The 14392-nt window shown below is 36.8% G+C and overlaps 1 protein-coding gene across 1 annotated transcript in view; it reads left to right on the top strand.

Annotated features, from left to right (window-relative positions):
• The window catches only part of ITGA1 (integrin subunit alpha 1), a 158049-nt gene that overhangs the window by 66535 nt on the left and 77122 nt on the right, over positions 1 to 14392 (top strand). The window contains exons 3-6 of the mRNA XM_015535080.2: positions 3172 to 3284; positions 5883 to 5971; positions 6077 to 6188; positions 6808 to 6935. Of these exons, the coding sequence (XP_015390566.2) occupies positions 3172 to 3284; positions 5883 to 5971; positions 6077 to 6188; positions 6808 to 6935 (442 nt within the window). The remainder of the gene's footprint in view (positions 1 to 3171; positions 3285 to 5882; positions 5972 to 6076; positions 6189 to 6807; positions 6936 to 14392) is intronic.

The following is a 14392-nucleotide window of genomic DNA, read 5'->3' as shown; positions in this document are numbered from 1 at the left end:
AGAATTGGTTCTCCTTTCCTCTGCACTTCCTAAATTCAGATCCTCCTTTCTCGTCTGGGTCAAGAAACCCCTACTTTCACTCTCTGAGTCTAATTTGCCCCTTTCCCAAAAATGTATTCATGACACTGCAAGCAAACAAGCTTCATAAAGCAGTTGATCATATCACATCCCTCTTTAAAGCACTGGTGGTTCCCAACTCTCCCCTTCATATAATAAATCTAAAATTCTTAAACTAGACTATCAGAACATTCCTGATCTAGACTCTATTTAGCTTGACAGTTTTGACTTCTACTCCAGCTACCCTGAGCTATTTGAATTATCAAAGGAGCTGTTTCTCCTTGCTTCTAATACCTTGCTGAAGTTGCACCAAGTTCTGACCTATTGAGTATTATAATAATCCATTTATGGTTTTGCTTCCCCGCTAAGTTTTAAACAATCTAAAAACCATTGTGTTTGATCCATTTCATATCCACAAGGCCTGATGTAAATGCTGGGTGTATAGAATGTTCTTAATAAACATTGATCAATCTATGTAGCCTCAACTTAAATACTTTCCAAATAGTAGGCTCACTACTTTTCTTCAAATTGTTTTAACTCTAAAACTAATTTAATCAATCATGTTATAAAAATCTTTAAAAATTTTGGAGAAAGAACACTAACCATAACGTCCTTAATGTAATTTGGTTTTTGGTGAACTGCTTTTTAACCTATGTGGATTTTTTTTAAGTTTATTTATTTTGAGAGAGAGAGAGAGTGCAAGTGGGGAAGGGGCAGAGAGAGGGAGAGAGAGAATCCCAAGCTGACCCAGCACTGTCAGCGTAGAGCCCAATGTGGGGCTCGATCCCACAAACTGTGAGATCATTACCTGAGGCAAAATCAGGAGTCAGATGCTTAACCGATTGAGCCACCCAGGCACCCCTAATCTATGTTTTACATAGATTGAGTAGTCCTGTCAGCTGAAAAAGACATCATCATCATCATCAACAACAACCAACATTTAAATAGCATATACTATGAGCTAAATTTTATATACATTAACTCATTCAGATTTTGTGATGGTACTGTGAGGTAGGTACTCTTGTTATTTTACAGATGAAGAAACTAAGATAAGTGATTTGTCCTAAATCATACAACTAAGTAAATGACAAAAACATGATTTGAATTTGTGAAGTCTGGCTCCAAAATTCATGCTATATTTAATGGAGAGGATTAAGTTATTTGGTATATGGAAAGCACTTAGAACAATATCTGGCATAAGGTATAAATTTAATAAATGCTAGCTATAATTATCATTGCTATTATGATGAATATATTGAATGTAATTTGGTATCTTTCACTTTGAATTGTCATAGTTTTTCACTAAATTAGGTAGATTTTTACTTTGAATTGGGTCATAAATATTTTTAATACTACCATGCAATCTTATTAGCTGTTGTGTTTTATGACTGAAATATTGTATAGAATGTCTCTGCAATAATTAGTTCTTGCTGTTGACCATATTTCTTTTAATCTTTCATATTATATATAACACTACGAGCATTATTTTTATGCATTAGCCTTTTTTCCCTTAATTTAGGCCATTTTTTAAGGATAGATTTCCAGAAGTAATAATTATGCATTAAAAGGTTTAAACATTTTTATGGTTATTTATGCATATAAAGAATGGCTTTACAAAGGCATTACAATAACTATGTTTTAGGGAGTCTGTTCAATAATTTAGTATTTGCAATTGTTATAAAACACTTCTATTCGTACTAGCTTTACCCAAAGGATTTACACAAAATAAGCCCCATCCCTTTCAATATGACAGAGTTTCAAATATTTATATATTTTAAAAAATATATTCCCTAAGTACCTACGCTTAGTTGACAGAACCTCTCGACTCTCCTTCAGATATTTTTTTTTGTATAGTAAACATCCCCAACTTTCCCTCAAGCATCTCTGGTGTGACAAAATTACCAGGCTCTTAACCATCTGAGTCATAGTCTCCTAAATACATTCCATTGTGCCTATGTCCCTCTTAATTTGGAGATTACAGACATGGTCTGACAGTGCAGAGCACAGAGGGGTGATCACTTTCCTTGACCAGGGCATCTATTTCCAGCAATGCAGCCTAAGGTCACATTAGCATTTTTTGGTACTGAAATACACGGTTGGCTCATGCTTACTTCCTATCAACAAATCCCCCATGTGTTTTTTACATGAATTCCTATTAAATCACATTGCCCACATCCTGTATTGATGTAGTTAAGTGAAGTTATTTACATAGGTTCTTACTAAACTTTAACTAGTTTATTAAGTTTCTTGTTCCAGAATGTTGTGACACTTCTGATTGTCCAAATAGGTATATTGATTTCCTTGATGCATACCTTTATGCTTTCTGTATCTTCACAAAAGTCATAAATAAAGATATATGCTAAGACAATCCCAAGTACAGTCTTATGTACATAATTAACGTCCTTTGGTTTGCAGTGATCAGCATCTTTGTATATAGCTTTTCAGCCAGCAGCGAATCAGCAGCTGTGAATCCACCCAAGTGCCTTAACACTCAACTACATTCATTCATCCTATTCCTGAAGATATCATAGGAGACCTTGTTAAATGGCTTCCTAGGACTAAAATAAATCATGATTATATTTTTTCATTAATTATTATTAAATTGATTTTATAATTCTGTCTGAAAAAACAGTAAGTGATTTTAACCTGGGGTCTCATAACTATCCTTATTTTTTAAGTGCTTACAAATTAGTACATACTAATATTAAATCTTAATGATAATCAAATATTTAATTTCCCTGTGAAATTCTCAGTTCTTCCTAGGAAAAAGTCACTTATGCTACCATGTGTGTTTTATAAACTAATATAGCAGCAGACTTAACCAACAAGTATTGTTTCAGCCCCCAAATAAAAAATATAATAAAGTGATATATAATACAATAAATAAAATATTCTGAGATCTCTCTTCTATGTATTTTATGATTTTTTAATTCACATCATCTGCAATTTGGGGAAGAAACTCAGCTTATTTTCAATAACATTGCATTACTAACATAGGGTAACTATAATTATGTCTATGAGAACTACTGTCATTGTCTTAGAACTAGTCATGAAATAACTAAAATAAATGTTTCTCTTTGTTCAAAAATGCTAACTGAGTTATTTAACTTCCAGGGTGCTTATTGGCTCTCCTTTAGTTGGTCAACCCAACAACAGAACTGGAGATGTCTATAAGTGTCCAGTTGGGAGAAGCAAACCATTACCTTGCGTAAAGTTGGATCTGCCTGGTATGTAAAGACTTTACATTAAAGTCTGATCCTAAATTATACTCAGTAGTTGCATAAAAAATAATTTTAACTCAATAAAATTGAGAAGAATCTATAAATGTTCTTCAATTCTTATCATTAAAATTCACATAAAATGACATTTTGATTCCGAACTTTAGAAATAAAAGAACTTTCCCAAAACCTGGCCCATTACATTGCTCCCACAAAATTTAATTGTTTGTTTGTTTGTTTGTTTGTTTGTTTTTAAAGAAAATAGCAGGGGCATTTGGGTGGCTCAGTTGGTTAAGTGTTCGACTTTGGTTTAGGTCATGATCTCATGGCTCGTGAGTTTGAGCCCCGCGTTGGGCTCTGTGGTGACAGCTCAGAGCCTGGAGCCTGCTTCAGATTCTGTGTCTCCCTCTCTCTCTCTTCCTCTCTTTCTCTCTCTCTCTCTCTCTCAAAAATAAATAAACATTAAAAAAAATTTTTTTAATAAAATAGCAGAGAAGGAATTGTAGTACATGAATTCTTTTAAAGAGAATAGCACAAGGTAAATTTATGTAGAAATGGATATATTTGATAGAAATATCACTATAATTAGAACATAACTAGAAAATTCCTACTAGAATTATCCAAGACTTACAATTCAGTGTTCTATACAGTATTAAATGTATTAAAATAACACATACTTTAACAGTTTATTTCAAATATTCTATTTTTCAGTTCTCTTTTTTCAATTTCCTGTTTATTATGAACATTTTTCCTTTACATTTATGAACATAGTTATAATAGCTGCTTTAATATCCTTGCCTGATAATTACAACATGTGGAATATCTCAACATCGCTTTCCATTTATTACCTTTCTCTTAAGATTGAGTCACATTTCCTTTTTTTTCTTATGTTTAGTAATTTTGGATTACGTCCTGGATTATACTTTTGAGCTATAAGTGTAGAGGTTCTAGATCTGTTATTTGCCTTTGAATAGTCTTAACTTTTTGTTTTAGCAGACAGTTTACTTGGCTGAACTCAATTTCTGAACTGCAGTGGGAAGCAGTTAAAATCTCCATTCAGTTCTTCTCATTGTAGCTGAGCTGTTTGAAGTTTACTCTGCATATGTATATATACATTTCAAGTGCTTCAGATATTTGGACAGAGCATATGTGTGTATGTTAGAACTCTCTTTTTGTGTCTCTACTTTCCAAGATATACCCCTTCACTTTACAGCTTCTGTCATTACCCTAATCTCTGTCCTCTGTTTATTCAAAACAGTAAGACTTTGACTACTATTTGAGGTTTAGCCATAGCTAGGACCTTCCCTTGGGGGAAAGCAAGCACATAAACAGGAAACTCAGCCAGTGCTAATCTCTTCTTACAAGTATAGACTTCCCTCCAGTTTCTGTCTGCTTTTGGTTGCTTTCTAGTGCCTTCAGATGGTTGTTTCTTTTTTCTTTTTTTTTTCCTTTTCCTAGAGTTATTTGCAAAAGACTTGTTCTAATAGGAGCTACTCCTTCATTACCAAAAACTATAATGGAGTTTTAACATTAGCATGGAGATTTTAGCTACATCGACAACAGTGGAGACATTTCTGCTGTGGTCCCTAACATCCTAATGTCCCAGCTCATCCTGGATCAACTCTAGTATAAAAAACTCTAATCCAGATTATTCAAGACCAGTGTAGATAATGGTCCAGTTCCAGGTGCTTTCAAGGCAAACCAGACTAAACTCTGGGACAAAGACCAATATGCTCACATTAGGAAGACAGTGTGACCATTCAGGAATCTCTGCTTCCATTCCTCACTCTGCATCTATAATGGTCTTAAGGTAGGAAAAACTTTTGGGCATGAAGAGTGAGGTAAATCTTTCTTGAACCTGAGTTTTGCCACTTTCAAATATTTCAGCACTCTGCTAAGCAGGGTTTAGAAAATTTTGATTTTCCTGCCCAGTCTTTTTTCACTATGAATAAGTGGAACTTCCTGCCACTTTTGCCAGGTTGGCCTGCTTCAAGACCCAACATTCCCATCTGGAATGACAAATGGCATCCCTTCATTGTTTCTTTTACCCAAACTTCCTGACCACTACTCCTTCTTGCTCTAGTTTTCTTTGTAAACTTCATGATGTCCCCATGATGGTGAAATCGATGTTCAAAATATATATTGGTGGGGTTTTTTTTCTGCTCTACTACCCATTTTCCCTCTTCTTGTCAGAAGTGATGCTATATCATTGGCCATCTATAACATACAGATATAGCATGCAAGGTAAGTGTTTAAGTTTCCTTTATATATCTACAATACTATGAGGTTAAGTATTCTATTTGTTTTAATTAGCAAAAATGTGTGAAAGGCTGTCCCACATTTTCTCATTGCCCCACTAGCTCTGCATTCTTTTACAGTTCAGCAGAAGTATTTGAGACAGTTATCCAGACAACATTTCTGGGACATAAGCCAGGTTTTCAGCCTTAGCTTGTTCATTATATTCCTTAATAATACTTTGAAGACTATTTAGTTGAATCAAAAGAAAAATGTGCTATGATATGAACAAAGCAAATAGAATGTCCTAACGAGAAGGCACTTAATTTTACTTTGTTTTCCACCCTCATAAAAGTTTGTTTCTATTTTTAGTTAATACATCAATTCCCAATGTCACGGAAGTAAAGGAGAACATGACGTTTGGATCAACTTTAGTCACCAACCCAAATGGAGGGTTTCTGGTAAGAAAGCAAGGAGTTAGTTAAGGAGCCAAGAATGCCATCATTGTAAGTCTTTATAAAATTTGTTATATAATTTTTAATCTTATGGTTTTAATTTTTTAAAAGGCATGTGGGCCCTTGTATGCCTATAGATGTGGACATTTACATTACACAACTGGAATCTGTTCTGATGTTAGCTCCACATTTCAAGTCGTGAACTCCATTGCTCCTGTACAAGGTACAGATTTTATGTGATGTTCTTACATGTTTGAAAAGTGTAAGCAGTGAATGAGACATATATATATACACAGGAGCATACCAAAAAGCTTGAAGTATTTTCTCAGCTACCAGCATTACCAATTTAGGTAAATGTTTGCTTTGCCAATATATAACCAAACCCCACTGCTATTTTTGGACTTGATATTAGTGTAAATAACCTTTAACAAAGTCTTGTTTAAACATCATAGCTAAAGCTGTCACATTGTTTTTATTTAAAGAATGAGTCTCTTTGAAGAAAGTAATCTCACTTGAAATACACACAGAATGAGAACAGTTACATAAATTCATACTGAGAAAACTTCCAAAGATAATTCATACAATGTTAATTACAATTCAGTAGAGATGTTTTACTTGATAAGAATCCCAAACCCATTGCTATTGAATGTAATGGTATTTATCAACTTTATTTTTGTAAAACTACTTCTTTCTCATTATAGAAGCAATGTGTCCACCATGTAGACTACCAGCTTATCTTTTTTAAAAATGAGCCTATTTCAGCCATGAAAACACTTCATACACTTTCATACTATCTAAAAAGATAAACTCGAAATTTGCACAGTTGACTCCTTTTATTGCAGAATGCAGCACTCAACTGGACATAGTCATCGTGCTGGATGGCTCCAACAGTATTTATCCCTGGGAGAGTGTTACAGCTTTTTTAAATGACCTTCTTGAAAGAATGGATATTGGTCCTAAACAGACACAGGTATGTGACTACGCATTTTGATTTCTGTTGTTCTAAAGATAAAAATGCATAGATTTTTAATAAAACAAAATATTCTGAACATAAATTAATCAATAAAGCTAATATTCAGGATGAATTTTATATTCCATATCCCTGTTTTTTCCTCCTGATGAAAGGGACATTACTGGAAGACCCTGTTATTTTCTAAACAGAAAATATAATGAAAGCTGCCATTTCTGATGCTCTTGAAAAATATCCCCTATAAATCATAATTGAATTCTTACTTATAAAGTAAGTGTGTAACCAGCTTCGGTAATATCAGAACAGGGTTTCAGAATTTGTGGAAACTAATCTGACATCCCAAAGAACACATCACATTAAATCCCCTCTCTTATATTATACAAGTAAATTAGTAAGTGATCACAGGATATCGCTTAAAGACCATTTTTTTCTCATCTTTAATACTTTCTTAAGCAAAATCCAAGTGCTCGATGCTTTAGCTACATTAAGCTGGATTTTTTTTTCTCCCCATGAGTATCTGTTTCTGAACACATTCCCTTTATTGCCATTAAATGAAGTGAAGCTTCTCACATGGTTTAGACACTGAGTTTGGGTTTTAGACACTGAGTTCGGGTTTAATTAATCTAATGCTGATTAAACTTATACAGCCATATGGCTTAAAATACAGAGAAGACAGTGGATAACAGGCAAATTAAATGTCAGAGTGAGGTCAGTGCCTTGAGAACAGGAATTAGCACTGGAGTCAGAGTCAAATGGTTGTTTCATGGTTTGGGGACTGCAGGAGAGCAAAGAAGATGTTAGATCTGCACCTGCAGACCAGTGTCTTTCCTTTTCTCTCTGAAGCTCTACTTTGGAGAAATTTCTGAGGCACTGAAAAAGTGGTCTGACTGCATTGTTTGCCACACCCACACCTGGTACAGGACATGACTATACACACACACACACACACATATATGATATGCTTGTATATTTTTCTGTATATATATATATATATATATATATATATATATGCCTATAAATGTATGTATAGATAGATACACACACACACATTTACAAAATGAATTTCCCCAAAAGGATGGTAGTTAAAAATTGCAAAGTAGATGCAAACCTCAAAGTGAAATGTCATATGGCTGTGTTCCAAGGCTGAATAGGTGAGAGCTAGGTGAGGAGTAAGGCTTTGTATATCCTTCTGGACAATAAAGAACATCTTGAAATCAGTATAAAATTATTTGAAAAATAGACTTTTATGCATCACAAAAGGTAAATTTTCCTGGATGCAAGTTTCTCATCTGCAATTAGTCTTCCCAAGTGAATTACCAGAAGTTTGGTGTCTCTTCTTGATACAGGGCATAAGGCAGCCTGCATCCTTTTAAAGACCATTCGAGGGGTGCCTGAATGGCTCAGTTGGTTAGGCATCTGACTCTTGATCATGTCATGATCAGAGTCAAGCTCAGGTCATGATCTCATGGCTTTGTGGGTTTAAGCTCCCCATCAGGCTCTATGCGGCCCTGCAGAGCCTGCTTGGGATTCTCTTTATTGTCTCTCTGCCCCTCCCCAACTTGCACTGTCTCTGTCTCTCTCAAAATAAATAAACTTAAAAAAAAAAGACCATTCTAGAATTGTGACTTGCTCTTCCATCTGGTACATGTTTCACGTGGACCCTTTTTTTGCCCCCTGCTGAGGACCTCTCCCTTCCTCTTTTGCCCTCTTCCCCAATCCTTTCTCTCCTTGGTAAATAGAGTTTCATAGGGCTATAAAATTAAAGCTGGATGGAATTGTAGAGGACTTTTAGCCCCAAATCTCAATTTATGGAGGAGATAGGAGAGGCTAAGTAACTTGTTAAATAAAGTAAGTTGCTTGTTGATGACAGATCAGAAACCATAGCTTTCCAGCTGCAGTTCAGCTGTTTGGAGAAGTTTCAGGGCTGGTCCAGTCTGATGTCCCTAAATAGTAGGTCTCTGGTCCTTTTTATCTCATCATGGTTGCCCATAGCTTCCTTGGCCAGACCCCTTGGCACTCTGTCCTCTGCACTGACATACCTGTGACCAGATGGCTGGATCACAGCTCTCCCCTCTTTTACTGCCTTTCCCCATAATGTCCAATCTTCCCTTCCACCTGTTTTGTCCACCCCATTCTACTTCCTTATCCAAGCCTTTCTTTCCAAAGCTAAGAATAGTCTTGGAATATTTTCTTGTTATTTCTAATATTTTTAGTCATCTGGAAATTTTATTTTACTTTTAAATGAATTTGTCTATTTCAATGTAAAAAAAAGTTTATTTATTTGTAGCTATCTGTGGACATTAGTGCAGCAGTGACATGTTTGGAGTTACTCTACAACTCCAGGAAGGAAATCTACAAGGCTATCTTACAAAAATAATCACTGCCTCAGTGGGGTTCTGTGCCCATGACTCAGTTTTATAAAGAACTCAGTTTTGTAAACAATCAATTGTTTATATGCTCAACCTGTTCTGCTATAGTTTTGATGTTTCTGTCTACTAGAACTGTAGTTAATTTTCTATTTCTGTAGTGAAAGTCCTAATAGAGCAGCTATTCTGCCAGCCACCAGTGCAATTCTAGCCTGCCAGGGTTGTATACCTTTCTTGGCGGCGGGGGGAGAACAATCACTTTATTCAGAGGAATGGGGGCCAGCCCTTAGAGTTCAGATGCTACCAGACTATGGGAGGGAAACGAACATACTCTGAGGCAGAAGAGTCGGGTTACTTGTTTCCAGGACCTGATTCTACAAAGGGCAAGATTTCAAAATGCAACCCTGTGCACTGAGTCATTTGTAGTATCCACTGACTTCACCCAGGGAAACCTGCTTCCTAAAGAGAGAGGAGCTGCTTAAATGGCTGAATTTTTATGTCACATTTTGCTTGTATCATTCATTGTGGAGTTTAGCCATACTCCTTCATTCATTTATTCAAGTATGTTTCCTGAGGGTTTACAATGTACTCGGCTCTGTGCTGGGGCTTGGATAATCATAGAGACAAGATAGACACAGCCACTGCCCTCATAGAGCTTCTGTTGTAATGCAGTGTTTCTCCAAAAGAGGCTTATAGAACTTCTCTTCCCAAATCCCTGAGGTGCTTGGGCTGTACCCCAGATTTCAGAATCAGTCTCTCAGAGTGGGGCCATAGAGCCTGCATTTTAAGTAAGCAACCTACATGATTCTTAAACACATTAAAGTTTGAGAAACACAGGACTAATGCATTATTATATATTGATGTGTGTGTGTGTTTCTGCTGCATCTCTAGATACAGACTTTATATCATCTTTTAATTCTTGTCATTGGCCAGACAGTGCTTTGCTGTGACAGAGTGGGTTCTTAATGAGACCCTGTTGAATAAGTGTGTATATCATAATTAATGCTTTTTAAAATTTTTTTCTGATAGGTGAACATTTAATGAGACTTTTTTTTCTATAACTGGCATTTTAATTTTCTATTAAACACTTTTATATTTGGGCTTTAGTGTTTACACTTTAGTATTTTCTAATCTTTTTCTATTTTGACTTAAGTTGTGTTAATGACTAGTTTCATAAGTTATTCTCTAAGTGAAGGGGATTGAAAAGGACATATTTACTACTAAGCCATCACTTTTGCTGAAGTGGTGAAAAGGGTCTTAACACCTTTAAATTCCCTTTAAAGTTTGATCTTCCTTTAGTGGATTCAGAAAAGAAATTTGTTCATATAAATTTTGGAAAAATATTTACTTTTGGAAAAATACTCTTCAAAGAAATGTGTACTGAAAAGCATGGTTATCATTCATGTGGTCTTATAGTAATTCTCTCCAAAAACACAATTTATTTTAACATCCATTTTCCTCCCTGACTGACTATAATATAATTTAAATAGGTTTTGTGGGTGGGTGTGTGGGGGGGGTGTACATCTTTTGTTTTTGTTTGTTTTCAATTACAACACCCAATTCTGCCCTAAGATTGGCAGAATCTGCTTCTGGATTTTTTTCTCCCCGTAACTTATCCTCCCTACCTCCATTCCTGAAAGGGAAAGATGTAAAAACAAACTGTGAGGGAGAATACCCAGAAGGAGCTGCCAAGATAGAAAGCTAAGAGATGGATGGAGGACTCTTCACCCATATCAAGGGTATAAAGGAATTCAGAATGGAGTTAAGAGGATTTCTGAAGAAGATTTCTCTGCAAGCAGGGCCTAGTGAGAAAGGCTTCAGTGGGTTCACACAATGAGCTTGATGTGTTTTCTAAAGTTGGGACACACAGTTGACTAGTGCTTCACTCCTGCCTGAAATACCTAAAGGGCAAGATAGCAGCTGTCTAGCTGCTGACAGGCAAGTCAGATGAGAGGTAGCTGCAGTCAGATTTCCCTGCAGTCCCAAGGTCTGTCATTACAAAGAATGTGTATATTCATGGATCATCACGGAGTCATGTTAGGTCCTGCCCTCAGACTCTTCTGGAGGTGAGCAGAGACTTCTGCACAAAAAAGCGGAAGATATCCCTGATGAGGGCAGTAGTGACATGTATTCACTCAGACAAGGAAGTAGGTGAAGAGAAATCTGCAGAGAACCCACAAGAAAGTTGTTAGCACCTGGTAGCACCTGATCTATCTCAGGATAGCACCGGTCAAGTAAAAATTCCTATACCCTTTATTTATCTCCGTTACCCCTGTCCCCGGAGAGGTCAGAGACTACAGTTAACAATCTAAGGGGAGATGAGTAAAGAAACAAAGAAAGAAACAGCCACCTATGCCGCTTTCTCAACTACATGCTTCTCATTTCCTGTAAGGCTTAGTGAGGGGAGAAGACGTACTATGAATCAACTTTGATATTTTGTCTCCTAGAGTGTGTTTTAATCTAGGTTGAACCATATGAAATTGTTGCTATTCGATCATTTTTGACCTACAAATACAGCAATTTCATGTGGTATGACCTACATTAAAATACAATTGACTCGGGGTGCCTCGGTAGCTCAGTCAGTTGAGTTTCCAGCTTCGGTTCAGGTCATGATCTCATGGCTCGTGATTTCGAGCCCCAAGTTGGGCTCTGTGCTGCCAGCACAGAGCCTGCAGCTTCCTTTGGATTCTGTGTCTCCCTCTCTCTCTGCCTTTCCCCTGCTCACTCTCTCTCTCTAGCTCCCAAAAATAAATAAACATTAAAAATTAAAAAAAAAAAATACAGTTGACTCTAGGATAATGTGAAGGTTAGGGGCACTGACTTGCTGTGCAGTCAAAAATGTGCATATAACTTTGACTCCCCCAGAACTTAACTACTAATAGCCTACTGTTGACTGAAAGCCCTGCCAATAACATAGCAGTGGATTAACACATATTGTATGTTTTATGTTTTATATGCCATATTCTACAATAAAGTAAGCTAGAGAAAAGAAAATGCTATTATGAAAATCATAAAGAAGGGGCGCCTGGGTGGCTCAGTCAGCTAAGCTTCTGACTGTTGATTTTGGCTCAGGTGATGAGCTTACTATTAGGGAGATCTAGCCACATTGGGCTTTGCGCTGACAGCTTAGAGCCTACTTGGGATCCTCTGTATTCCCTCTCTCTCTGCCCCTCCCCCATTCACTGTCTTGCTTTCTCTCTCTGTCTCAAAAAATTCACGTATAAGTGGACCCGCACAGTTCAAACCCGTGTTGTTCAAGGATCAATTATATAGGTCTTTTCTTTTTTAATAGATATTTTAAAACTATTAAGACACTTATCTTTCTATCCAGGGAGAATAGAAGAACTTCACCCTAAATAAATTTTAAAGGGATCATGAGCCAAAAAAAAAATCACGTCATTCTGACTACACCTCATGAATTCTTGTGTACTGTATTGATTATGGCTATACACTTAGTACAACAGGTAAAGATAAAATATGATGGCCTATTGTCTGCATTCATAGATTTGTCATTTAGTAATTGCATGTATTGAAAGATAGTTGCAAAGAAATGAAAGGAATTGTCAACTCCACAAAGGAAAAAAAAAAACAAACAGAGAGGAAGGGAGAAAGAAGGAAAACTTAAACTTGAGCGTTGAAGTTTCCACATGACAATCAGTGTACATTAGGGGACGCAGCATAAGTGACAAAAACATCAACTCCAAATAGCTACTCAAAGTTTCGTACAGGTTTCTGTGTGGTCCCACTAAGACTTTTGCTAACATAGTGAAGGAATTTTTGTCAACCAATTTTTTTACCCAAGACAGAGTAAAGGCTATAAAATTGCCTTTTAAAAAAAAACCACCTATAAAAACAAACCTGAAACACTCTGAGCTTGCCATAAAAGATACGATGGTATAAACATTGTGGAGGTCTTATCGATCCTCAATACCTAAACATAACACTGCTTTTAATAATAAATGAGAATGATATAAATATGCCAAATACGAGTGCATTACCCTAAATAAAACCAGTAAATTGTGAGGCTTGATATAAAAGTGAAATATACTAATGGAACAATGTCTAGATTGTTGCTATCAAAAGCACAGCATAGCATTAAACCAGGCAAAATGAAAGAGAGAGATTAATTAAATTTTAGGAATATTATTTATCTTTCTTTTTACTGCACGTTTTATGGCCATTTCCTCTGAAGCCTTATTCATTGTTTTGAAGTCTGAATAGAAGCCTGAAGGCACCTTGCAGCTGAATCCTTGTCAATCAGGCTATAGTATCTGACAGCGGTACTGTGAATAAGGTGAATCTTCTCTGTCACTAGCCACCCAATCTCCATTCTCCCCTACCTCCATCCCTGAGCTATCTTTCCAAGGTAAAATTCAGATCATAGCATTTCCCTGGGTAAAAATCTCCTGTCTTTGCCTGCTGAGTAATATCCAAGCTCCCCAGTGGATTGGAAAGCATCTGTCACCTGGCGCCACTCATTCCCACTGCTGCCTGCCTCCCTGGTGCCTTCTTGCCTCTCTTCTGGCTCTGCAGCCACTCCTCCCCTCGCTTTCCCTGAACACATCGCCAGTGTCCACAGGAGCCCCTCCCCAGAGTGCCCTTCTCTACCCCAAGCCCTAGGTGCTAGGTGACTTAGTTCCAGTGTCACTGTCTCTGTCACGTTCCATGATCTTTCCACCCCTCTTCCCACAAACAATTCCCTCCCCTCTGTCCCCATAAGTTCTACTCACCCTTCACTTACAGCTCTCATCACTCAGTAGCACTATCTTTTCCTTCTGTGTCTGTCTCTCCTGGCAGACTGTGAATTCCACTTTGACAGCATTGTGCCTTAATCCTTTTATTTATGGGATACAGTTTAGAGTTTTATGTGTTGCTGAGCATATAGGAGGTAAATCATTTGGGTTGGAAAAATCTCATTGCTGGGACTTTTCATTTCTCCTTGTGTTAAAAATCATTGTTGTAATGACCTCTTTCTCTCAGTCTACTTCATGAAGTCATTGAGCTAGAAGTGATTCTTTGTGGGGGACCTCCCCCAGACACTCTTTACGTTAGGTTCCAGACTTTTCTTTACAGGTGTTCCCGCCCCAGCCC

The sequence above is a fragment of the Panthera tigris genome, chromosome A1 (genome assembly GCF_018350195.1).
Source record: "Panthera tigris isolate Pti1 chromosome A1, P.tigris_Pti1_mat1.1, whole genome shotgun sequence".
Taxonomy (NCBI): Eukaryota; Metazoa; Chordata; class Mammalia; order Carnivora; family Felidae; genus Panthera; species Panthera tigris.
Note: the sequence above shows the minus strand (reverse complement) of the source record. Positions and strands in the feature narration are given on the sequence as shown.